This window comes from Mauremys reevesii, linkage group 7 (assembly GCF_016161935.1).
Source record: "Mauremys reevesii isolate NIE-2019 linkage group 7, ASM1616193v1, whole genome shotgun sequence".
In the NCBI taxonomy this organism is placed as follows: Eukaryota; Metazoa; Chordata; order Testudines; family Geoemydidae; genus Mauremys; species Mauremys reevesii.
This window is the reverse complement of record NC_052629.1, coordinates 112,551,909-112,577,154: the sequence shown is the minus strand read 5'-3', so window position 1 is coordinate 112,577,154 and position 25,246 is coordinate 112,551,909. Positions and strand designations below refer to the sequence as shown.

At 39.5% G+C, this 25,246-nt stretch overlaps 1 protein-coding gene across 18 annotated transcripts in view; it reads left to right on the top strand.

The window, feature by feature from the left end:
• CNTN4 (contactin 4) overlaps positions 1 to 25,246 on the top strand; it is a 760,740-nt gene that overhangs the window by 437,153 nt on the left and 298,341 nt on the right. For 17 of the 18 annotated variants that reach the window (XM_039547154.1, XM_039547144.1, XM_039547143.1 and 14 more), the window contains one exon: positions 16,332 to 16,472. The exons of the other annotated variant lie outside the window; for it this stretch is intronic. In XM_039547154.1, the coding sequence (XP_039403088.1) occupies positions 16,418 to 16,472 (55 nt within the window). In that variant the 5' untranslated portion in view covers positions 16,332 to 16,417. The remainder of the gene's footprint in view (positions 1 to 16,331; positions 16,473 to 25,246) is intronic. 18 annotated transcript variants of the gene reach the window in all.

The window sequence follows — 25,246 nt, the reverse complement described above, 5'->3', positions numbered from 1 at the left end:
GGACAAACATCTCTTGATTTCTGCTGCACACTCTGCACTGTTTCATGTGCAGAACTCCCATTGGCATCCATGAGAATGCTTCCTGAGAGTATGCATCAGATACCTCCCCTGCGGATACAAGATCCGCTGTATGGCAAGAAGAGGTACAATTTATTTCTTGAATATAGAGCCTAACATCTTCCATGTGGTGTTGTACTCCAAGGTTATAAGGAATAAAGCTTGCTGTCTCTAAAACCAGCTTCTTTAGCATGTTTTACTGTTAATTCCTTGGGTATACAGAATATTTATTTATTTTGAATTTGCCAAACAACTAAAGGGATAATCTTATTCTGCATGCAGCTGGGAATTGTTAGCAGGCTAAGGAGAAGATAGGATGGTCGTTCCATAAGAACACAGTTTTTTCCAGAGACTACAATGTCATTTATAGAAAATGCTAGGCTATGAAATTCCACTCCTGCACAGCGGGATACTTCAGTATTCAGCAAGAAATTTTGGGAGTTGTAGTGGATGCTTACATGCAGGTGGCGTGCAGAAATGGCTGTCTTACATAGGGGAGAACACTGTTTTCTCTGTGTAAGACATATCAGAGGGGTAGCCGTGTTAGTCTGGTTCTGTAGAAGCAGCAAAGAATCCTGTGGCACCTTATAGACTAACAGACGTTTTGCAGCATGAGCTTTCGTGGGTGAATACCCACTTCTTCGGATGCAAGCAGTGGAAATTTCCAGGGGCAGGTATATATAAGCAAGCAAGAAGCAAGCTAGAGATAACGAGGTTAGATCAATCAGGGAGGATGAGGCCCTGTTCTAGCAGTTGAGGTGTGAAAACCAAGGGAGGAGAAACTGGTTCTGTAGTTGGCAAGCCATTCACAGTCTTTGTTTAGTCCTGAGCTGATGGTGTCAAATTTGCAGATGAACTGGAGCTCAGCAGTTTCTCTTTGAAGTCTGGTCCTAAAGTTTTTTTGCTGCAGGATGGCCACCTTAAGATCTGCTATTGTGTGGCCAGGGAAAGGATAAATGGACTCAAATCAGACATTAGGAATGGCCATATACTAAAACCTGTTGATTTGAGAACATTTATCCTTCTTAGAGACCTCCCTGGCCAATGTACAATAGCAGAGGGTCTTGCTGGCCATCCTGCAGCATATAAAACTTTAGGACCAGACTTCAAAGAGAAACTGCTGAGCTCCAGTTCATCTGCAAATTTGACACCATCAGCTCAGGATTAAACAAAGACTGTGAATGGCTTGCCAATTACAGAACCAGTTTCTCCTCCCTTGGTTTTCACACCTCAACTGCTAGAACAGGGCCTCATCCTCCCTGATTGATCTAACCTCGTTATCCAATTGTTCTTGCCTTGGGAGGATTCTGGCTACAGTGTTGGACCTTACCAGTGCAAGTAAGCAAGCAAGAGCAGTGAAAATCATACTCATAGAATATCAGGGTTGAAAGGGACCTCAGGAGGTCATCTAATCCAACCCCCTGCTCAAAGCAGGACCAATCCCCAACTAAATCATCCCAGCCAGGGCTTTGTCAAGTCTGACCTTAAAAATCTCTAAGGAAGGAGATTCCACCACCTCCCTAGGTAATCCATTCCAGTGCTTCATCACCCTACTAGTGAAAAAGTTTTTGCTAATGTCCAACCTAAACCTCCCACACTGCAACTTGAGACCATTACTCCTTGTTCTGTTATTTGGTACCCTGAGAACAGTCTAGATCCATCCTCTTTGGAACCCCCTTTCAGGTAGTTGAAAGCAGCTATCAAATCCCACCTCAATCTTCTCTTCTAAAGACTAAACAATCCCAGTTCCCTCAGCCTCTCCTCATAAGTCATGTGCTCCAGCCCCGTCATCATTTTTGTTGGCCTCCGCTGGACTCTTTCCAATTTTTCCACATCCTTCTTGTAGTGTGGGGCCCAAAACTGGACACAGTACTCCAGATGAGGCCTCCCCAAGGCCGAACAGAGAGGAATGATCACATCCCTCGATCTGCTGGCAATGCTCCTACTTATACAGCCCAAAATGCTGTTAGCCTTCTTGGCAACAAGGGCACACAGTTGACTCATGTCCAGCTTCTCTTCCACCGAGGGATCTGTGGTGGTGTGTGGGTCCCTTGAAAGGCTTTAATTTGTGGGATTTTCTCAATGGTAGCTGCACTCTGATTTGAAGTGTGTAAAAGGAAAAGTTATACAACTGGGAATATTCAGCACTTCTCTGAGGCATACTGCTGCTTTTATTATGTTTTTCTTTGCAGTAAATGACAGTAGGGAATACTACACCAAGCAGAACTGTTAGCAGATAATGATCATTATGATGATGATTATTTGGTATTTTTGTTACACTGGTGGCCAGGGGCTTGGATCAGGATTTGGACCCTTTTTATGCTAGGTGCTGTACAGCAATAGAAGCAGGCACTGTCACTGCAAAGATCAGATTGTTTGTTTATGATCAAAGACAATGCAGACAAAGTGATGCAGGCAGGAGGCCGTAGAGTATATACACATATTTTTCCCTCTTTTAAAAGTTTGTAGTTACGTGGCTTAAAAGAGTTTTCTTAACTGCCTCTCCACCAAACCATTGTACAATATGAGTATGTAGTATGAGGCCTGTGTGTTCCACACAAGCCAGCAAGAACAAATTACGCTCAAATTCTGTCGATCGTAATGCACCAGACTGGACATCATCTTGGTTACCAGACCATCCCTTCAGTGAGCTATGCTGCTGTTAATTGGGCGCATGTTCATTCTCTTAATCTATTTTGAATAGTCTAGTTCAGGGGTTGGCAACCATTCAGAAGTGGTGTGCCGAGTCTTCATTTATTCACTCTAATTTAAGGTTTCACGTGCCAGTAATACATTTTAACTTTTTAAAAGGTCTCTTCCTATAAGTCTATAGTATATAACTAAACTATTTTTGTATGTAAAGTAAATAAGGTTTTTTAAATGTTTAAGAAGCTTCATTTAAAATTACATCAAAATGCAGAGCCCCCCCCCAACAGGTGGCCAGAACCCGGGCAGTGTGAATGCCACTGAAAATCAGTTCGCCTGCCGCCTTTGGGGGGTTGCCTACCCTGGTCTAGTTGTTTATATAGCCATTAAGGGTAGGGGGACCAGATGTCCCGATTTTATAAGGACAGTCCTGATATTCATGGCTTTTTCTTATATAGGCACCTATTACCCCCCCACATATACCCCAGTCCGGATTTTTCACATATGCTATCTGGTCACCCTAATTGAGGAGCAAGTTTATGCGTGATTATGTTTCTATAACTGGTGCCACCATGCAGTATTCCCTGCAATATGTTGACAACATCGTTATCTGATAAATTGTTTCTTTGTAAACCACCATAAATTTAAAATAAATACATTCATCCTGGCATATGGAGAGTATTGCATGCAGATGGAGCTGAATGTGCCACAAGCCTGTTTCTTTTTTATATGTTCAATCGCTTTCCTTGGTCTTCTAATAGTTCAATTAGTGAATGAAGAAGAGTTGTAGGAAGTGATGGTCTATTACTCTTCAGTAATATGACTGGGTTTATGGCATTGCCTGCCGGTAGCGTTACTTAGCCCAACCCTGAGAGATACTGTGTGACTCAGTGAACTCAGTCAGATTTGATGGCAATCAGAACCTCAAAGGATTTGGATCCATTGTGCTGATCTTCTTGGAATGTTCTTTTCCTGGGCTTGTATCCCCATGGTACAGAATAGTAGAAATGATACTAAGTATCTCTAGGTTGGATTTGTTTGAGGTGGTTCAATCGAACAGGAGCCAGCTTACTCTCTGGCAGTTGCATACCTTTTCATTTTCTTCAGATTATGATGGCTGAGCTTTGTGACAGCCTACGGCAGATGTGCAACTGAGAGATGAGACTTCATATGCAATGCATGCCAAAGACCGAAAAGGTCTGACAAATATAAATGACTAGGGTGAGTTGGAAACTTATTTCTTGAGATGTTAAAACTTCTTGAGAGGCAATGAAATGAAGTCTCTATCTAGCCAGTAAAAATAAATGCCCAGAGGAGAAAACTAGACAGCAAATTTGATGAGGGTGGGTTTTTTTTAAGATATTCAAATTTATGTTAAAAAAGCATCTCTCTTCAATTTATGATGAACATATTCTGTAAATGTGTTACATATAAAGTTGTATATCGTTTGCTTTATCAACCACCAAATATTAAAATGCATTTTATAATGGAGTTTTGAAGAGGATCATTTCAGCAAATGAACTTGAGATATTTTGGTATGTGACAAACATTCTGTGAGAATAACAACAATGAGTAGAATACAGTGAGAGATGTCATTGGTACTCTTCCATTACCTTCTCTTCTAGCTAGCTCTATTTTCTTTTATTTATTTATTTTTGTAATGTGAAAGGGCTGTCTCTGAAAAGGCCAATTTTGCATAACTTTTTTATGTCGAGATTCACAGCAACACCTACAACAGTGAGAGGGTTAAAATCAAGTCCTAGGTTTTAAAAAAGATTTTGGCAATGTATATTAAGAATATAGATTTCTGTAAAGACTTGGATTTTGAGGGACATACATTGTAGGCAGCTTCTATTTTGGTACATCAGGTTTTGTGTGGGTCAGTGATTCCACCTGTGAAAATGAGTATGTATCATTTAGTGACACACGGTCTACATTTGTGACCTACACCTTAAAACTACTGGAAAAGTGTGGCTACCTACTTACAGTGTGTTTCATGAAGAAAGGATCATGTTTATGCTCTGTGAGTGGCACAAAATGCCTGTCGATTTTCTGAATGAAACTCAGGCCCTGAAAAGCCTTGCGTTGTTTGAATCATGGACAATTTTGAAGCCACCTAAACCACCTCTTCCATTGTTACCAACTCTTACTAATTATTCCTGAGTGACATCATTTTGGCCTCTGTTGCCAACATGCTCGCAAAGTTGTCTATCCTTCACACAATCTTGATGAAGAAAAATATGAGACAGACAGACTCTCCCTCACACAGTACCCTGTAGTCTAGGGGAAGCTGACTTCTGGACACATCTTTTCCACTAATAATTGTTAGTATTTCTGTGATCTTCACAACTTTATTATGAATCAGAGCCTTGTACTACTTTGAAGGTAACCATCTTCCACCCATTTCACAGATCAGAGTGCTCCCACAAGGATACTTTAGGCATAGTTAAGGGTAGCACTCCTGTGTTTTGATATAAGAGAGCTAAGTCTCATTTGTTTTGGCATGCAGCCTTTCAGAAGGAATGTGTCGAATTAGGTGCTTCTGTAACCGAGAACAACACAGTATTGATATATAGATGTTTGACTGCTATCTCTGATGCTAGCAGATATGATTAAGTGGCAGAGGCTCATTCTTTTTATATCCAGAGGTCCCAGGTTCATTTTCTGCTCACAACCCAAACAGAGGTAGTGTTACATTTGATTATGATATTCTGTCTATAACCACTAGATCACACTCTGCTTCCAGAGCCAGGAACAGGAACGCTGATGCCCAGAATTTTTCTGCTGTCTAGCAAATAGCAGTGTATCCTACTGGCAAAGTATAAGTTGTGTTTCTGTGTACTGGTGGTCCACATATAAGAAATCAGCATGTTTTTATCCCACTACTTATGCCTCTAGTTAAAATAGATGGGGTATGTGCTGTGGATCTGAAGGTTATGAGTTTAAACCTTATGGAGGACCTACGTGGACTTTAAAAAATTATACACATATGTTTAAATGTTAATATAAGGACCACAGAGCAATAGCTGAGATTATTATATCTGCCAAACGTTGACTTAAGAAATGATTTTGAACATTGTGTTAATATTTGTTTTGTTCTTGCAATTTTATTGTTTGTCTTTTGATTAATGGAAGCTGTGCCTTTAAGATCCTGTGTTTGAGTCTGAGTGTGTAGGAGATTATCTCTGTGTGTCCAGAGACTGGAAGACCCAATCTATGCAGGATACATTAATGTCAGAACTTGATTTAGTAAATGTAACTTTCCGGAAAGCAAGCCACATTCTCAAAGGTGTGACATTAATATTTCCGGGGGACTGGATGCCTCAGAATACTAATAACACACCTTTCACCTGAAGTTCACTAGTTTGTATTCTGCTTAATTAACGGGTCTTTGGTGGTCCAAAATTGGATAAGTTTTGTGGTTCCTAGTTCCAGCTCTCTCATCACAAATTCACCACTGTGTTCTGCACTAGACTGCAAGCTCTTCAGGGCAAAGACCCTCTCCCACTATGCGTTTGTACAATACCTGGCATAATGGTGTCACAATCTTGGTTGGGTCTTCTAGCAAGAGCTCCTGCAGGCCAAAACTGCCTTATGATAAATTTGCAATTCGGCAATGCTGTAATTGTCACGTACTTTCAAGGTGGGCAGGGTGAGTTAAAAAATCAGAAGATAAACCTTTTAAAATGATTTTTTAAAAATCTCATGATTTTGGGAGAAACTCACAATTTTTATTTATTTATTTTTTTAACATATGGGGTTGTCAATACCACTCCACATGTGGGGATGTGGCAATTATGAGCAACTAAAGTGCTTGAGGTGACAACCACTTAAATGAAAGAGTAGGTTTGGGGTGACAGGATATGCCACCCTTGACTCTGGAATTCACTTACTTCCCTTGGTTTGACAGAGCCTGGATTTGTGACCTTCAGGTAGGATGACCAGATGTCCCATTTTTAAAGGGACAGTCCCGTTTTCTGGGACTTTTTCTTATTTAGGCACTTATTACCCCCACCCCCTGTCCCGTTTTTTCACAGTTGCTATCTGGTCACCCTACCTTCAGGAAACTCTTATGGGGACTTTGCTGAATTTTTGAATGTTAATAGTGATTCTACAGCACTTAAATGCCTAGTCCACACTTCTTTAGTTGGGAATAAATGCTGTTATGTGCACAAATGAGGAGAGAGTGCCTGCACCCTACAAGGCAAGTTGTAGCTTTATGTAAAACAATATCTTTCTGATTCAGTTCTGACTAGTCTTCTGAAATATTAAACCAGGAGGGATCAGATAAAGTGTATATAGGGAGTAAAGTACTCTCTTAAGATCTGATCTTACATGAGCAGTCTTTATACACACAAGCAGCAGTGGGACAAATTGGGTAAGTAAGAACTGCTAATTGGAGTAAGAATTTGTAGGCTGAGACCCTCAATAATTATCACAGCGACTGAATGCTTCTGAAATAACTTAGTTCATTTGTGCCATTTTCTCTCATTTCTTTTCTCAAAAAATTGACAAAAATAAATAAAAAATTAAAACAGCACAGGACATTTGATTACAGAACTTAGAAACAACTCAAACTAATGAGGTCTTTATTCTCAAAAGTGATTGGTTTGGTTTTTCGCATAATTCAGCCATTTGTTGTTCTCAACAGGTAACAAGAACTGCTGAAATTTTTTGCCCCTACAACATGTCCACAATGCTAATTTGAGGAGCTAGGTTTATGTCATGATACAAACTTAAATAGCGACATTGCTAGTGTGCTTATTGTTCCTACATTTTTATAATGATGATTGTATCATGCTCTGTGTAATGTGTCTTTGGAACGATCACACATTTCTAAAGACAATTTTTTTTTTTAATCTCAGAAGTCCTACTCTGGTTTATTTTCATCCTTTTTCATGAAAACAGGATGAATTTGTATCTGTGGTCTAATCTGAACAGTCAGCAATATATTTCATTTAATTGCCACCCAGCTACAACATTGACAATATTGATTGTATCGTGTGATCTAAATATTTCACTATTTTTTTTCTCTAACCTTTTTGGCAGCAAGTAGCTATTGAATAATCTATTGAAGATGATAGAATCAGGAGGGTAAATATTAAATTTATCCCACAAATTCCAAGCTGTCTGTCACATTAATGTTTGTTTTAAGTTTGTGTCAAACAGAGGAAGAAGGAGGCACAGAGTCTGCTCTTGGGAAGGTCCTTGCCACTAAAGGCATATAGCCAATATCTAGAAAGACAGGAAGACAGTACAAGGCTGAGCAAAGTCTCAAAGGAGGCACTGTGATCTAGCAGCTAGAGAAGGGGATTGGGAGCCAGCTTTCCTGGGTTCTGCTACTGATTTGGTGTGTGATCTTGGGCAAGTCTATTCACCTCTCTGTGCCTCAGTTTCCTTATCTTTAAAATGCTAATATTAAATCACCTTTGCCAAGAACCTTTAGTTCCTTGGATGCAAGTACAAACTGTAATAACTACTTTCTCGTTTACTCGTACAGCATTATAACAAGGAACATAAACAGTTTTTAAGAGCCGTTGGTAAGTATCATGGTGAAATGCACTATTTACATGTCTTGCAAGGTAATGCTCAAAGGACTGAATCCAAATGCTTCGTCCTTTCAGCATGGAGGGCTCTGAAGGCAGCATAACCAATGCAATTCTATAGGGTAGAAGGGTTGACATGCCAAGCATCTGCACAAGGTGTCTTCACATCCCCGTGCTCCATGGAGTTGTGCTCTACGGAACCCTTTCCATATGTTTACGGTGATTATGTTTGAAGGAAGAATGGGCCCAGACCGTGTCGCTCTGTGACTACACAGATGCTAGTCATTTACCTGTGTGTGGTGAACAGTTCAATGGGGTAGCTATTGAGAGGCTCTCTTTCTTCTCTTCGGTTTGTAAGGGAGGAATCTTCACTTCCAGTAGAGCATTGCTGCACCAAGCCTTTCTATTCCTGTTTGCTGGGGACTAGTATATGACTCGTGTTGCATGTTGCATCCTGAATTTCTGAGTTTGAAAATGACCAAAAAGACTCCTGGCTTTAAAGGGTTACTGGTATGTGGCTTGAAAGCTAGTATGTCAAATAGATGAATCTATACTTAAATCTTTGTGCTCCTAACTGCACTCAGTTGAGAGCTGTGAAAATCATAGGGTACTTGCCACTTTAAATCTGACAACTCATACATTAGGTTTTGGAGTGTTTTGTGCTTACCTTTAGCTCTTCTTTTGTTTAGGTGATTAAAAAATGCCTGTTGCTGTCTGTATGTGCAACATGCTTCATTAACAGTGATTTATTTTGGAGTTTAGAGGAATTGGCAGTCTGTAGCACACCAATGGGTAGAAGAAAAACAAACGTGAGATGATTGCTAAGAAATCTTTCTTGCTACTACTAGTTTAGCTGAGAGCCTGAGGCGTTTTGCAAATTTTATTTCTGAATGTCTGCAAAAGTGGAGGGTTTGTATGCTGGACTCTGGGCACTAACATTTTCATCAAAGATTACAGTGTTTTCCTTTACACTGGAGGGAAAAAGAGAGTTCCATCTATTGGTGGTTTATTTCTGTACAATGTGAACTCACCAGCCCAAGTGCCTCGAAGGCTAAAGGCCTCTTTGGTTTTGTTTGTTTGTTTGTTTGTTTATTCAGAAGCATTAAGCACCCACATGTACAGTTGAGATTAAAGAGAGCAATGTGTGCTCAGCATCTCTGGAAAACCAACTCCTAAATGCCTCAACAACTATGCACATCTTCTTTCTTCTAATACCTTATCATGCTCAAAGCTTGTAGTCAACTTTCTCTGTCAAAACCCAACTATGAAAAAGGTGCCTTTCAGAACAAATTGATTCTGATGGAGGCATTACCAAAAGTAAGGTTACAAAAGCATCTGTTTTGAGGTCGGGTATATCAGAGGGGATATAATTAGAGTTTAAATTATGAGTCTCTCATTTTAATAGCTTAAAAAAATTGTATGATACTTCGACTCCATTGATATTTCCTTTTTAGAATAAGAATTCCTTTTATGAGTGTTCAGGTTTGTTGCATTCCTTTCCAAAAGTGATACCAAAGGCTTTTATTCAACCAGAAAACAGAAATTAGAGATGGGAAGGATCTTTTCAATTATCAAATTCATTGCCCAGGCTTGGGTGTTTCCCTTTCTAAGGTGGTAGTCATAAAACATGTACCAACACATACAGCACAAACATAGCTGTCAGCAATGGGCCTACTGGCATAAATAATAACTGCACATGTGAGAAAAGGTTTTCAGGATCAGGTTCATTGATATGTGAAATGGGGAGAAGAATCTGGGATTCTAAGTATAGGAAAATGAAGCATATTTAAGATACCACCTTATTTAAATATTGATGAATATTATTTCTAATGGTGTGCTCGCCCCCCCCCCACACACACACATTTAGTTTTTACTTCTTGCATTATTTCTGTTGGAAGATTTTCCCATAGCCCATTAGATGTCACATTTAGGGACCGGGGTAGGTATTTTATCATGCAATGCCAACGTTGGGCTGGCATGCCAAAAATCCAAGTGCCTGTTTGCAGTGGGGCTTCTGGGAAAGCTGTTATATAGTACCAGGAAAATAATGCTTCTGAAACTGTAATATCATTCCAGGAAATAATTGCTTTCAGCAATGGCATTTCTGGGAATGGCATCAAAACACGGTACTGGTCCATGAATTTGGTGAATTTCTATATCTGCTAGCATATCCTCAAGGAATATATTATAAAGCAATTACTAAACCTGATATACCCCCCCGCCACCCCTTACGTGCATGAAATTCCCTTTGAGATTCGTGGAAGTCCTGAAGGAGACAAGTGCCATATGTAGGCTGGTCCTTCACGTCACAAATGATGAGAATTTCAACTTTGATTATGTCATGCTGGCTGGAGTGGTTCATGGCAGTGAGTGCCAACCTCAGGGCAGACACACCACACTGTCTATTCTATAATTAGATTTCACCAACCCAGTAAGAAATGTGAATTCTGAAGCACTATAACTGTCTTACCACAGAGTCATAGACAGTCCCCTTGTGCATTCCAGTCTGTCATGCCACCCAGGTATGCTGAACTAGTGATAGTTGATTGCCATACACTAACGATCAATAAAGATTCAGGTTGCTTCCAGTCCCAACAGCCCAGTCACTTACCCCAGGTCTATTTGTACCTCAGATCTCACACCAAAGACAATGGTTATAGCAGATGAAAGAGTTAGTTATTTACAGGTTAAAACACAACATACATAAACAAATCAGTTGCAGATATGGTTCCAAAAGGTTACAAACATGCAGTAATCTGTCAGCACTCCATGTCTTTTAGGGTTAACCCAGGTTGACCTTTGGGATCTCTGCTTCTGTTTCCTAGCTGCAGCAAACAACAAAGAGATGAAGAATTTTCATGCCAGGTATCTTAATTTCCAGAATTCAAGATAAGGGGACCAGCTTCCTTGCACATAGCACCTTCATCGGCGTGAGAAGGCCATTAACCCAGTCTTTGTATTGTGATGTGTTACAACCACCCATTTAGTATTGATAATCTTCCTCCTCCTGCCTGGGCTCACAAATTCAGAACAGACATTTTTACAGTTATGAAGCAAAACTTGCATATTGCCTTATAGCATGAGATACAGACATTACAAATAAGATTAATACATGTAGCAACGTACAAGTATCTTTGCGAGTCTAACATGTATCTTGAACATGCAGATGAGCTGGTCTGGTTTCCAGCTATGAATTTGTCCGTGCTCAGCTGAAGCCTACAGCCTTGGCAAGAGCTGGCACCTGGTCTACCATCATCACATACTACTTCAAAATGTTTCTTTAAAGCAGACACATCTCCCTTCTGATTACATTGAAAATGTTGAAATAAGCAGGATTTTAGGGAGATTTTCACATTTTCCATTGTATTTGATAAATAACTGTGCTGAATAGTAATAAATATGTGTGTCATCATTTTGTTTTCAGCTAAAACCAGGACAGGTAGTTGTGGTGTTAAAATGATTTTATAGAAGGGAAAGAAGCTGCCATCGTGAATGCCTTTCCTAAATGTTTAGAAGAAATTTATGGTAATAACATCGTGTCAGTCAATGATCTACTTTTCTCTTTCATTTTCCTGTATATTGAAATTTTCTATACGAGTTTTGAAAATGTGAATAGAGATATATCTGCATGTTGTGGTATCATGTATACTTGGAAGCCACCTGAATACTTTATCCCACTAAGACCAGACACAGCACAAATATGAAAGGTCCCAATTACTCCCCTGTGTGTGAGCACCCCAATTTCTGGAAGTAGGATGGCAGTACTTGTGACGGCCATGGCACGTTTTGGGGTTTCTACCAAAAGATAAGCACCTCAAGAGAAGGAGTTAGAAATTGCAATATGAGCCACATGAATGACAGATTGCCATTCGGTTGCTTTCTGATGCCTATAGAAAAATGGGGAAGAAAACAAGCCAGAACTCCAGGCGTCTAGTTCCAGTTCTGTCAGTGACTGACTTGGCCATCAATTTGATTGAGTTACCTACAAACTGATCCCCAAAGTCCATTGAATCAATGGAAGTCCTTCAGCAGGTTTTTTGGATGAAGCCTCTAGCCTCTGAATTCTCAGTTCTTCATCTGTAAAATGGATGCTATAATACATCCTTACCTCACGGGGATGTATGCAAACCACCTGGAGAGTTTTTTCGCTTGAAATTGGTACTGTTGTTGTTTAACCTTCCTACTAAAATGTGACTGGGTGAATGGGATCCAGGAACCACTTAGTGCCAACTGGCAAGGGGCACAGAAGGGGGTGTATAGGGTACAGGGATCTCCTGGGTCTGGTATGTCCATTCTGGTTCACCAAAAAATGTCATGTGAGGTCTCAAATAAAAGCCAGTGTCACACTGGTTCTCATTTCGAAATTTGTCTAGGGAATGGTCACCTGCAAAGGTGAACACATTTTCTGTCAGATATGATTTTTTTTTATCTAGGGGGCTTTTACATGTAAATTAAGTATTTACAGTGGACAAGAAGCTGGATATGAGTCAACAGTGTGCCTTTGTTGCCCAAAACGCCATTAGCCTTCTTGGCTGTATAAGTAGGAGCATTGCCAGCAGATCAAGGGACATAATCATTCCCCTCTATTTGATATTGGTGGGGCCTCATCTGGGGTATTATGTCCAGTTTTGGGCCCCACACTACAAGAAGGATGTGAAAAAATTAGAGTCCAGCAGAGCCCAACAAAAATCATGAGGGGGCTAGAGCACATGACTTATGAGGAGAGGCTGAGAGAACTGGGATTGTTTAGTCTGCAGAAGAGAAGATTGAGGGGGGATTTGATAGCTGCTTTCAACTACCTGAGAGGGGGTTCCAAAGAGGATGGATCTAGACTGTTCTCAGGGTACCAAATGACAGAACAAGGAGTAATGGTCTCAAGTTGCAGTGGGGGAGATTTAGGTTGGATATTAGGAAAAACTTTTTCACTAGGAGGGTGATGAAGCACTGGAATGGGTTACCCAGGGAGCTGGTGGAATCTCCTTCCTTAAAGTCTTTAAGGTCAGGCTTGACAAAGTCCTGGCTGGGATAATTTAGTTGGGGATTGGTCCTGCTTGGAGCAGGGGGTTGGGCTAGATGACCTCCTGAAGACCCTTTCCAACCCTGATCTTCTATGATTCTATTGTGTAGTTTATCAGGGATCTCTTCTCACCAGTCTGAACTGAAGGTTAATGAAGTATTGTGGGAATTTGAAAGAAGAAAATTAACAGGAAAGCAAGCAGCAGGGAAGAGAGGACATATCTTGAGCTGCTCATCAAGGGTTGCTCTACTGTATTTGGGGGACATCCTTTCCATCCTTCACCAAGGAAGTAAGCAGACAGTGAGTTTACTGCATGGAATGGGATTACAACCAGGCTTGGTTGAAATGGCTGGAGAGAAGTTTGAATGAGATAAGCTTCTCTATAAATGAGAGGATAACTTGTTGGTTAAGTTTAGAAAGCATGTTGTGATTCTCTAGAAAGCATGTTGTGATTTTATTTTGCTTGTAACCATTTGTTTCCAATATTCTTACTGACTTTCACTTGAATCTCTGTTCTTTGACAATAAATGTACTCTTGTTTTCACTGTAAGTATATTTTAAGTTGTGTGGTGTGTTAATCAAAGTGATGATCCTGAGTTAAATTTTACACGTTGGTGTGTACTGTTCCGTTGGGAACAGCAGACCTGGACATTCTGAGAGTGTTCAGCGGACAAGGGGCAGGCACTACAGGGAACAGCCCCAGGATTTGGGAGTTGATGTGTGCCTATTGCTACCTGTGCAGAGAGAGTGAGGTGCATGTGTTGCCAGGGGCTGGTGGTTTCAGGGAGCTGATCCACAGCAGGCACAGACCAGACTTGCTAAAGCCAGGTGTTGGTGAGGTATCTCACAAATCTCAGTGCCCCTGGGGATCATCATAGTTAGTCTTTCTATATGCTAGTAGCTGTGTTTTTTGTGGCATGTGTCTGTGTGTGCATTGGAGATATTTTCTGGCAATAGATTAAGTTAATTATAAGAGTTATCCTACCTCTTGTGTTCTTAATTAGGTATCAAAGGAAATACTACATGTAAATTACTATTCTGCTCAAGTTCCACTCAGCTTATTCCATGAAGTGAGAAGAATAATCCTAAACCATTGAACTGCCCCAGTATAGTTCAAGTTTTATAAATAATACCTTATACATAAGGATCTCTGCTTATTGGTGAGAATACATTGTTGGAAAGCCAGAATGCAAAGAAAAAATTCACAACATGATGTTGAACGTAGGACAAAATTCTACTCTCAATTGCATTGATGTAAATTGAAAATAACTGCCTTGAGTTCTATGGAGTTACCCTGTCCTTATGTTACTGTAACTGAAAGCACAATTTGGCACAAAGAGCATAACTAGTTTTTTACCTAATATGAAATCTGTATTACGAAATTGGATACTTTTCCTCATTAATTGCTGCAAGAGAGAAACAGCTTAACATTGTAGATCAATTCAGAGGTCAGTCATGACATTTTTTAAAAATAAAATTAATTATTAATACCCTAATCATTCACTTAAGATGTTATTAGTTTCATTGATCAGTCCTTCCTGCTTATCTACAGCCAGTCTAATCACCAGTCATGTCAGAATATCTGAATATATTCAGTTAGTCTTCACCCTCTTCAAATTACATCTTCAGATCAGAAGATAAGGATTCTTAGTCTTCTCAGCACATTGAACCTGATTTTATTAGAAGAATCTTATCAATTTTAGCTCACAAAAGCAACCAGAGACTTCTAATGATACTACTTCAGTTTCTATTAGTCATGCAGTTTGTCTTGCAAACATGAAGGCTCCTTAACTTCCAGATATCAGAGATATGAATAAATGATAAGAATGTATGATTGGGTGGAATTATGTATTTATTTACAGTATTTAAATGCCTGCTGTTATTTCCAGAGAGGAGCACTATGTAGAAAAGGGGTATTTTCCTCCCCCTAATTTGTCATGGAGCTTAGAGTGCCAGGAAAAGATCAGATTTCATTTGGAAATGCTTAGATGATGTGTTTCGGGTTCCTTATCTGAGCATGGGTAAGAGTGCAGATGGTTCCCAGAGAAGGGGTGGGAAGAAAAAAGTCATGCTCTACAGAAAATGTATTGACTTGAGACAAATTGATGTGACTCTCAAATGTTTTACGGCACCGTGATCCTTGGCTGGCTTGATGGTCTAGTGGCAACATGACATACTGCCATGCAGGAAATCTGAGTTACAGTGTAGAAATTAGTCCCAAGCTGACCATGTCACTGCAGGCTCATGAGGAGGAGAGGGAGTGCCCTGGTTCAGTAGGCAGAAAGAAGCCTCATCACCTCTAGAGACAGTCTCCTTTGGACAGAGTGAGATTTACGATTTCTGGAGGTACACCTCTACCTCGATATAACGCTGTCCTCGAGAGCCAAAAAATCTTACCGCATTATAAGTGAAACCGCATTATATCAAACTTGATTTGATCCGCTGGAGCATGCAGCCCCGCCCCTCCCACCCTCCCGGAGCGCTGCTTTACCGCATTATATCCGAATTTGTGTTATATCGGGGTAGAGGTGTAGCTACATTTTGCTCAGTTCAGTTGCTGAAGTACTTTGAAGTTGTCAGACAGTAAAGAGGGATCATAATAATACTTTAATCTTCAAAGTGTTTTACACAATTAACTAACTAATAACAGCTCCCCCATGAGGCAAACAGGTGAGTTTACAGAGGGGAAAAATGAGGCAGAGAAGTTCAAATGACTTGCCCAAGGTAACAGAGAAAGTGGAGGACGCAGAACCATTATATCACAGGAGTCTGCCTTCCAATCCTATGCTCAGATCACATAGTCTGCACTTCTCACAGATATAGTGCTCCTCTGCAAATACCAACACACACTCTGTAAATCCTCTTCTTTGTTCTTCAGATCCATAATTTCTAATTCCCGCCTCCCACCCCCACCCCGTCCAGACTGACTTTATAAAACAACGATTTCTGTTTCCCTCCAGGTGTTAATTTCATTTAGCTCACATGGAAAGATACACTCTCATAGTATAAAAAGCTGTAATCCTAAATCTCGTTGTAATGTGTCTCTCTTTTTTTCCCCCCCACAGATTAAAGGTTGTGTAAAACTTAAAAGAAGCAGCATTCTATTCACTAGTTATTGGACTCAAGCCTCCTTTGACCTCGGAAACTGAAAATGAGGTTGCTATGGGAACTGCTCGTGCTGCAATCATTCATGTTGTGCCTTGCAGGTAAAGTGTCACTTTAAAACTTTTTGATTTAAAAATGCCACTGTATTTCACACTAATTCAAAAGTACACCAAGTTTTATATGCCAAAGATAAAACACCACAGTAAGACTCCACTCTGTGAACTGCATTAACAAAGGCTGCTGAACAAACCAAACCAACGCTCTCAACCTGCTTCTTTAATATTGATTAGTATCTCCAAAGCTAGACTCTGCTATTTCAGATACCAGTTCTACCCATTTTTAATTGAGTTGCTGTTGACAAAAGCTATTGTTTTTCCCATGTTCCATGCTAAGCAGTTCAATGCTCAATTAAACACTGGTATAGTGTAGCATTAAATCCAATGAGAACAATATTGAGAGGAATGATACAAATCATTTGAATAATATGATGCAACAATGTACTCATCTTTTTAACTGCTACAGCACTGTTGTGAATGAACTGCAGAGTTGTCAGTATTTCAGTCCTCCCTCCTCCCTTAATGCAATCCAACACTCCTTCAAATGCTTCATCCCTGCCCACCATAGTCCAGATCTTTTCCCACCTATATTGTTGTTATCTTGTTTTTCCAACACCAAGGTTCCGTAGGCCTGAGGTTATGAACAGACTCCATCCACATCTGTTCTGAGGCATAATTTGAGCCTGTTGGGTGTTGCCTGGATGGTTTTATGTTATACCGCTGTCTCCTTGGACATCCTTGTCCCCTTTCTTTCCATGCACATGTCTAGAAAGAAAAATTTCAGGCGGTCGGTAATGGGTTGTTGTACCCGTTATAGTTGGCACCTTCTGATGATTATAGTCATGCATTGCACTTTCGGTCTTCTTCAGATGTCATCACTTCTTAGTCTGTCTAGCCTTGTGACATTTAAGATATGGCACAGGCACTTCATCTCAAATTTTGCTCCAGGTATTTTTTCAATACCCATGTTTCACAACCAAAAAGTAATGTGGGTACAGTGAGTGTTGTTTGTAGTTGTGTTGTAGCTCATATGGACACTGCTTTTAAGATCCACACACTTTTATTCAGGAAGGCGAATGTTGTGTTGGTAGTAGCTATCCGCTTGTTGATGTCATCTTGATAGCAGTTGTCATACAATGGAGCCCAACTAGCAGAAACTCTGCTTGTTCAATGTCTACACCATTAATGACTAGTTTAGCCTGTTTCTGGATTTCTTGATGTTATCATTGGTTTTGACTTTTGTTCCTTCATTTTTAAGCCCCATTCTATGGCTGTTGTGTACAAGATAGTTGCTGCTTCTTAGTTGTATTCCTCTATAAACACAATAATTATGATATCTTCTGCAAAGTCAAGGTGATTGATAATTTTCCCCACTGCAGGCTCCACCAATATTGCTGAGGGAGTTGAACAAGACATTTTCAAAGTGTACAGTAAAAGTATTGGACTTTATATGCATCCCTGTTTGACTCCAGTTTTCACTTCAAACCACTCTGTCAGCTTGCTGCTGACTCATACTGTATGTCAAGCTATGTTATACAGACTCTGCAGTATTGAAATCAACTTGCTGCTAAAACCATACCACTTGATTACTTGCCACAGAGCCTCTCTGTTAAGAGTTGAATACTTAGTCAGTGAATATGAAACAGGTATTCGTTGAACTCTGTGTGACTCCAACATTTGATGAAAAACAAGTATCTGATATGCCATAGAACATCCAGATCAAAAGCCAGCTTGTGACTCAAAAGATTTCCTCTGCTCTTTTTTTAATTTGGTCAAGAATCATTCTACAGCAGTGCTGGGCAACCAACATGTCCCTGCAGCCCGTGCCACTTCCCGCAGATCCCACTGGCCAGGAACAGCAAAGCGTGGCCACCGGGAGTTGTGGGCAGCCGTGCCTGTGGATGGTTGATGTAAAGAAACTGTCATTCAGCCTACCAGGTCATTACTCTGCCGGGCTGCAGGTTTCGATTGTATTATGGTAGCAGGATCATGTTTCCCTTGTAGTTTAATGCTCATTATGCATGATGAGACACAGCTAAAGCTTTTCAAAGAGCTGTGAATATTTTCTGATAGGTTGAAGGCATCTCCTTCATTCTGGGCATTGTCCGTGCTTCCACAATAGATGACTTTATGGTGCTTTGTGGAAAGTTCACCACTTCCAGTCCAGTGTGTCTCACAAATGCCAAAAATGTCTATGGAAAAAGATACCACTCTAGTTCTGAATTCTGCAATTAAAATTCTGACTTTGTCTCATTCATCCACCTACTTAGAACTATAATCCTCCCTGCAAAGATGGATAAGTTGATTTCCCTTCCCTGTCTCCCAACCTTCTCTGCCCTGTTTCAATTTTCTCCCTGCCTGCATCTCAGCTGATCCTTCTGACCCAGTGCTGTTTTCTAGTTTGATTGTCTGCTTTACAATATGTAACTGGGAAATGAGTGCTGTGGGGAGTGTAGGCCTCAACTAAGTGAGAGTTTCTGGGATATGACTCCTAGCAAGAGTGCTATACACCCCAAATCCCTACAGTGGGAAAATCGCCAAGTCCCACGCTATGATCCGTAATTCACCCCTCCAGACATTTTAAGCAGCCTGTCTCCTAGGTATTATCCACTTGGGACATATTCCATTTCTTAAACGTTAATCTTCAAAATCACTTCACATACCATATTTTTGCAAAACACAAGCCCTGCTAAATAAGTTAGTTGTTTTTTTTTCTAGAATGGAGGCCTGCTTTTCCCTCCTCTCTCCAGAGACATGTAACTTGCCTGAGAAGCAAAAGCACTAAGGCAATCCAGCCAAGCACACACCCTAATTCAAACAAAAAAGCGGCTCCTTTGCAAACAATGGACCTGATTCTGATCTTATTAACACAGGTGTAAAACAGGAATAGCTACATTTGCATTCTACTACTAAAATCAGTGCGCGTGAAATCAGAATGAGGCCCAAAACTGTGGTGACATTCAGAGGTAGAACAAAGGGGTGCTCATGAATGATAAAGAATTACAGTAAGAGCATTTTGAATCTTCATCCTCCCTCGTTAAGTCTTCATTGATGGCTTTCTCATTACACAGTATTAATATTCTTAAACACGTGCTTTGTTCTGAATTGGGGTAGTTAGGTTTTAATTAATGTTTTTTGTCATCTTGTTGTTCATCTTGATTGCTCCAATTTATCCAGTGATTGTTATTCAGAAGTCTTAAGTGTTTTCTTCAATAACTTGTGTTTTTTCTCCCTTTTATATTTTTTGTTTCTATGTTACTTTTGAGTATTCTCTAAAAGCCAGTTGAAAATATGTTTATTCTCTTATACTCAGTACCACTGAACATTAGGCCTCTTTGTCTAGGTGCCTAAATATTGATTTAGGTACCTAACTTGAGGTACCACATTTGAAAATTTTGGCCCAAGTCTCTTAAATGTACTATGACAATTTCAGAGCAGGATGAAAACTAGTTACAAAGTGTTATGCTATTCCATACATGGTGCTAGAAATTCTAACTCTAACAGTGTGTCTTAGGTATAGATCTAGTATAATTCTATGTTGTTTATAAATAATAATAATAAATTCACCCAATCTCACAAACCAAAAGAATGCATGTTTATTTGCTATCATTTCCATTCTAAAAAACTCATAAATAAAAAATCTGTTTCTCCATGAAATAGAAAGCAATTCAGTAAAAGAATATTTCAGAGGATTGTGTTTGGATTTTTAGGCCTGATGTTTCTTACATTCCTACTTCCCATTTAATTTAAATGAAAACTGGCCTTAACACATATTGTTCTGCAGCAGCAGTTTTTCCCTCTCCTGTGCTTTGCAACGAATTTCCCAATGACATGGTGTCACATTCTGTGTTCCAGTTAAGTTGCACTCACTCCAGGAATGGAGGGGGGTGATATCAAGTTTTGGGCAAGTTTTATTTCAGGTGACTGATGAATATATGAGGCTTGGTTTTATGGCAAGACAGAGAAGTGCTGCTGCTTTGAGACAATGTTTGTAACTCCTGCATTATTGTAACTTCAATTGTTTGCCAAAGATGGCCAAAGCTTTGGATAAGGACATCCTTTGATGTGGAATTTTCCCTTAGAGTGAAATCGAAAATAAATAATGTTGTACTGTCCTGGGACTGTTCTAACTTAATCTCAGCTGTAATGCCCCCCTATGGGCCATTCTGCAATGGAGAATAGCCACAGCCTGGTTTGCTCAAGCCATGACCCCACCAATGGGGGAAATGTGGCAAAAATGTAGAATATGACATGGTTAATTACAATTTGTTATATTAGTATGATGGCGGTTAATCACTAGTTCTATAGCTGCCTTACTGTATGATGTGCATTACAATACATAAAATATATAATATGCTAAAAACCCCACCACCTATATTAAAGAGTTTGCAGTCTTTATTTTATATATTTTTAGAGCACCACCTATGTCTAGGCACCAAAATAAAGTTAAAATATAAGAGTACTATACTTTCCTGTTCCTAGGGAAAAGTATACATGATTCAGGCTCCCTTCAGAGCATCTCTCAGTAAAACTGAGATTTTCCCAAAAATATGTCCTAATTAGAAACTAACAGGATGAAAGGGAGGTTAAGGCTCCCCAGTTCCTAATTTCTTGAATTGATTGTATGGAATTTAGTCTCTTGGTTTTATGGATAATCCTTGTTCATCACTACAGACAGGGAAGGAAAACTTACCTTCCAAATATGGCCTGGACCAAACATCATTACTCTCCCTTTCTGGAACTCCTAAATTAACTCCTTGTGATATCAGAACATTGTTTTTACCTGTGAAAACTTGTAAGACTTTGCATAGAAAGACACATAGGAAGAAAGAGGGGTGTCAGAGAATCCCACTGTGGAACTAGCACCATGAATCAAATCAGACTTTTTGAGTTTCTTTAAATTTTCAAAGATTGTGTATTGTTTTGTTGGGTTCAAAAGAAACCATTTTTTAAAAGTCCCATGGTGTTAGCTACAAAGCTTTGTTGATGCCACCTCTTCCAGAAAAAAAGTTTCAATCAAATCAAAAGAATATAATGAGGTAATTTTCAGTTTTCATAACAAATTATGGTTTTGTACTGTAGTAGTCTGAGATTAATCCAACCTCAAACTCAAAATCTGAACACTCCTGAACCTTACTCTTCAGAATCCAGATTTGGATCTAAATTTTGAAGCCTTTTCCCATCTCTTAAAAGTAATTAATTCATCCCAATTTCCAGAAACCACCTTTTTAGGGCATTACCAATTGTCATTTTAGGTATCCAGTTAGGAAATCAGCCACTTACCTACCTTTCTGGTTATTACTATGAGCTTTAAAGGTCAGAATTCTTAGCTCTTTTCTTACATTGTGGAGCAGTTGCTCACATGAGCGGTGTCACTGAAGTCAGTGGGACTATTTGTGTGAGTTGTCATCAGTGTAAGAGGTTCACAGTCTACTTTAATATTAACTCTAATGATCCAATGAGGAGTGTTGGAAAAATAAATTATATATAGACCAATCCTGGACTGTATTTAAATGTTACCTACTGGTGAAAGTCTATTAATAATTCCCTGAGCTATCTAGTCTCCTTCATATCCTGCACTGCTGAAGGTCTACCTAGAACAAAATAAAACTCCCAACATATCCTATTCAACATATACAATATACCCTTGGATCAGTCTTCAAAGTTCATTTTTACTTTGGTCATTCCAAGATTTTGTTCATGGACACTGATGGCATTTTCCCTGGACATTATAATTAATGCCAGTTGTGACCTCTAACCTGGGGTGCTCTTTACAATGCTTTGCTGCTGTAGCTTCCAGCCTGGACTGCTCACAAACAGCCTCCAGCATGTCAGTCACTCCCAGTTACGTCTCTGTGTGTGCTGCAACCAGCCAGCCACACCTCGGCTCTTACCAGCCTTGGTTATGGTGCTGGATGACCTCCAATACCCCCCAGTTTTGGAATTTCCCCCCCGAAATGTATGTTCTGTACTGCTCTGCCCTCTTCTGGACAATACACATATTTTAAGTCTGTTATTCTTTTCAGGGAATAATGTGCCAGTTTATTATTTCAAATAGTTATTCAGACACTTCAGTTTAAATTAGATTATTATTATAAAGATGATTATTATAGATTATTAGATAAAACAGTAAAAGAAATTTATTAACTACACATAGATTTTAAGTGAGTACAAGTAATGAGGCATAAAAGTCAGAAATGGTTACAAGAAAAATAAAGATGAGACGCTTACTAATGCCTAACTTAACAAACTATATTCGATTCAAGCAAAGTTTCTCATCACATGCTCCAGTAAATTACTGACCACATCAAAAACTCTCATATAAGACCACTCCCCCAGAGCTGAACACCTGCTTTCTTTGTCTCTGTGAGTGCAGTGAATGAGATAGCCAGACACACAGAGAGAGGTGTCTTAGGGTATATGTCCCTCTTTTTTATTGTTTCAGTCCTCCTCTCAAAAAACATTTCCAGGTGAGAACCAGTCTATGTGGAAGGATATTCCCTGCTGATTTTTTCACCTGTTTGAACTTCCTTTGCCTTCCTTTCCTGCTGGATGACTCTGTTTACTGCTTAAGTGCAAATTAAGACAACCACACATTCCTTTGTTTAGGAGAGACCTGTTGCCAACTTCTGTTTGGGCAGGGCTGTGAGGTTAGGAGCCATACAAAGGGATCTTATAACGTCACATATAATGTTGCCATAGATATTTTACAAGGACAGTGCTGATCAGGAAATTAGGAGTTTCCAAATGAGACCTTACGAGGCATATTTTGTACAAAGATTATTACAGTAGTGTGAAGGGTGTGAATGCAAGGGTGTATTCTGTCACATCAATATTCTTAAAGGCTCTGCTATATTTTCTAGACTCTTTCCTTGAATTTCCAACTTTGTAGAACTCTACTCCCCATAATTACATGAATACTACAATGCCAAACAATCCTGATTTGTTAGGGCTGTAAAAATCCTGATGCTAATAATTGTAAACCCAAAGGAGAATAGCCCATAAAAAACACTTATCAGGCTTTAGCAAAGATCCAGCAATCTCTTTCTTGGAAAGTATGATCTAGCCATATGTCACAGAATAAAATATATGTGGATAGGGATGGGAAACTGAAGCTATGGTATACAATGGGCCATGTGAAGTCAAAAAATGACACCAGGGATATATATGGTCCAGTATATCTGCCATATACTGCAATTCTCATGCAGAAAATATCTCCCCCACATCTCCCAGAATTTTCTGAGCATTTATATACAAAACTAAAGCAGAAGAATGAACTGAGGGGGAAAAGAAAGATTGTGTGTTGACTGACACTTTGTAGTAAAATATGGCTATAAATCCTGCATATAAAAATGACACATTCTACTTGGAGATGATATTCAGATGACATGTGACCTTGAAGAACTAAAACCAGCCTACAAAGCAAAATCTTCCAAACCCCACTGCAATTTAATTAAAATGATCAAAGCATAAACAAATGATAAATTCCACTCATGAGACTAAACTGAACCCAAGTCAACCAAAACAGTAGTAATAAAGAAGGACTAATATGAACCATAAGAGATTCTAGGAAAGTGTTGTGGTGATAAACAAAATACATCAAGACCTCACAGATGTAGCATATAAAGCTGAGTTAGCAAGGTGAATAATCAAAGCCACTGATTAAAGTGTAAAACTCCAATGTAAATGACACCTACACCAGAAATAAATTAATACACCAGAAAAGCACTCCCATTGCTACAAAGAAATGAATGTCAAGACAACCAGCTAAGCATAAAGTTGTGATTCAGGAGCAAAGCACTGTAATAATTTTTAGGGAGTGTGAAGATTAAACTTTACAGAAAAAAATCAGTTAAATCAAGTAGGTTCTGATCTGAGTGAAATGATCAGATTAATTTTTACATATGGTACCAGGCCATTCTGACCTTAGGTGAAGCCCACAATTCATGGGGATATAAAATCAAGTTTATCAATCTATTGGATCTTTTGTATTCAGATTAATATGAAGAGTAAGGAGAATGAGAGTTGATAGCTCTACCTGTGGCATGGTGGGGTCTGTGTTTGTTTAGTTGATTCACTTAACTTTTCTAGGAATGATACTTTTGCTTACTGGGTGGCATATTGTCTAAAGTTGAATCCGTTTAATGCAGTTTTATTTATTTTGTTAATTTCCATAATGTAATGTTTTGAAAATTTTTGGGTGCCCTCAGCAAGAGTCTTTCCTAAAAGGTCATTTACCTCTCAGATGGTTGCTATGACTCATGGAGCATGTAGAACAAAGCAAAACTCCCATTGATTATATTGGGGCTGGGATGTCACCAGAGACTTTTTTTTCTTTCTTGAGATGAATTTGTGTGCTCATGAAGGATGCTGGATTGAGAGCACTGAAAACAGAGGCCATCTAATTTATCCATAAAAGAAATAATAGAGGGCAAACTTCTCTTCCCCGTCCCAGTAATGGACTGTATCCTCAGGTGGTGTAAATTGCTCGATTGCCTTCTCTAGAAGCAAAGGCACAGATTCATTGTCTTCTACAGAGCTATGACAATTTACACCATCTGAGGATCTGGCCCAGCCTGCCTAAAATCTGATTAGAAGAGACTAGTACTACAGATAGAAGTAGTTCTCCATGCATAATATATACTTGACCTCGAGTTCCCAACAAAGGCACTTCTTGAGGTGGTGGATTGTGTGATGTTGTCCACCACTTCATTTAACGTAGGCCACCAAGGAGCCATCAGACAGTAGAAGCTTTAGGTCTGTCTTCCTTTCCAGGAGAGTATCGTCACTGATTACAGCAAAGGGGAAACGAGGGAAAA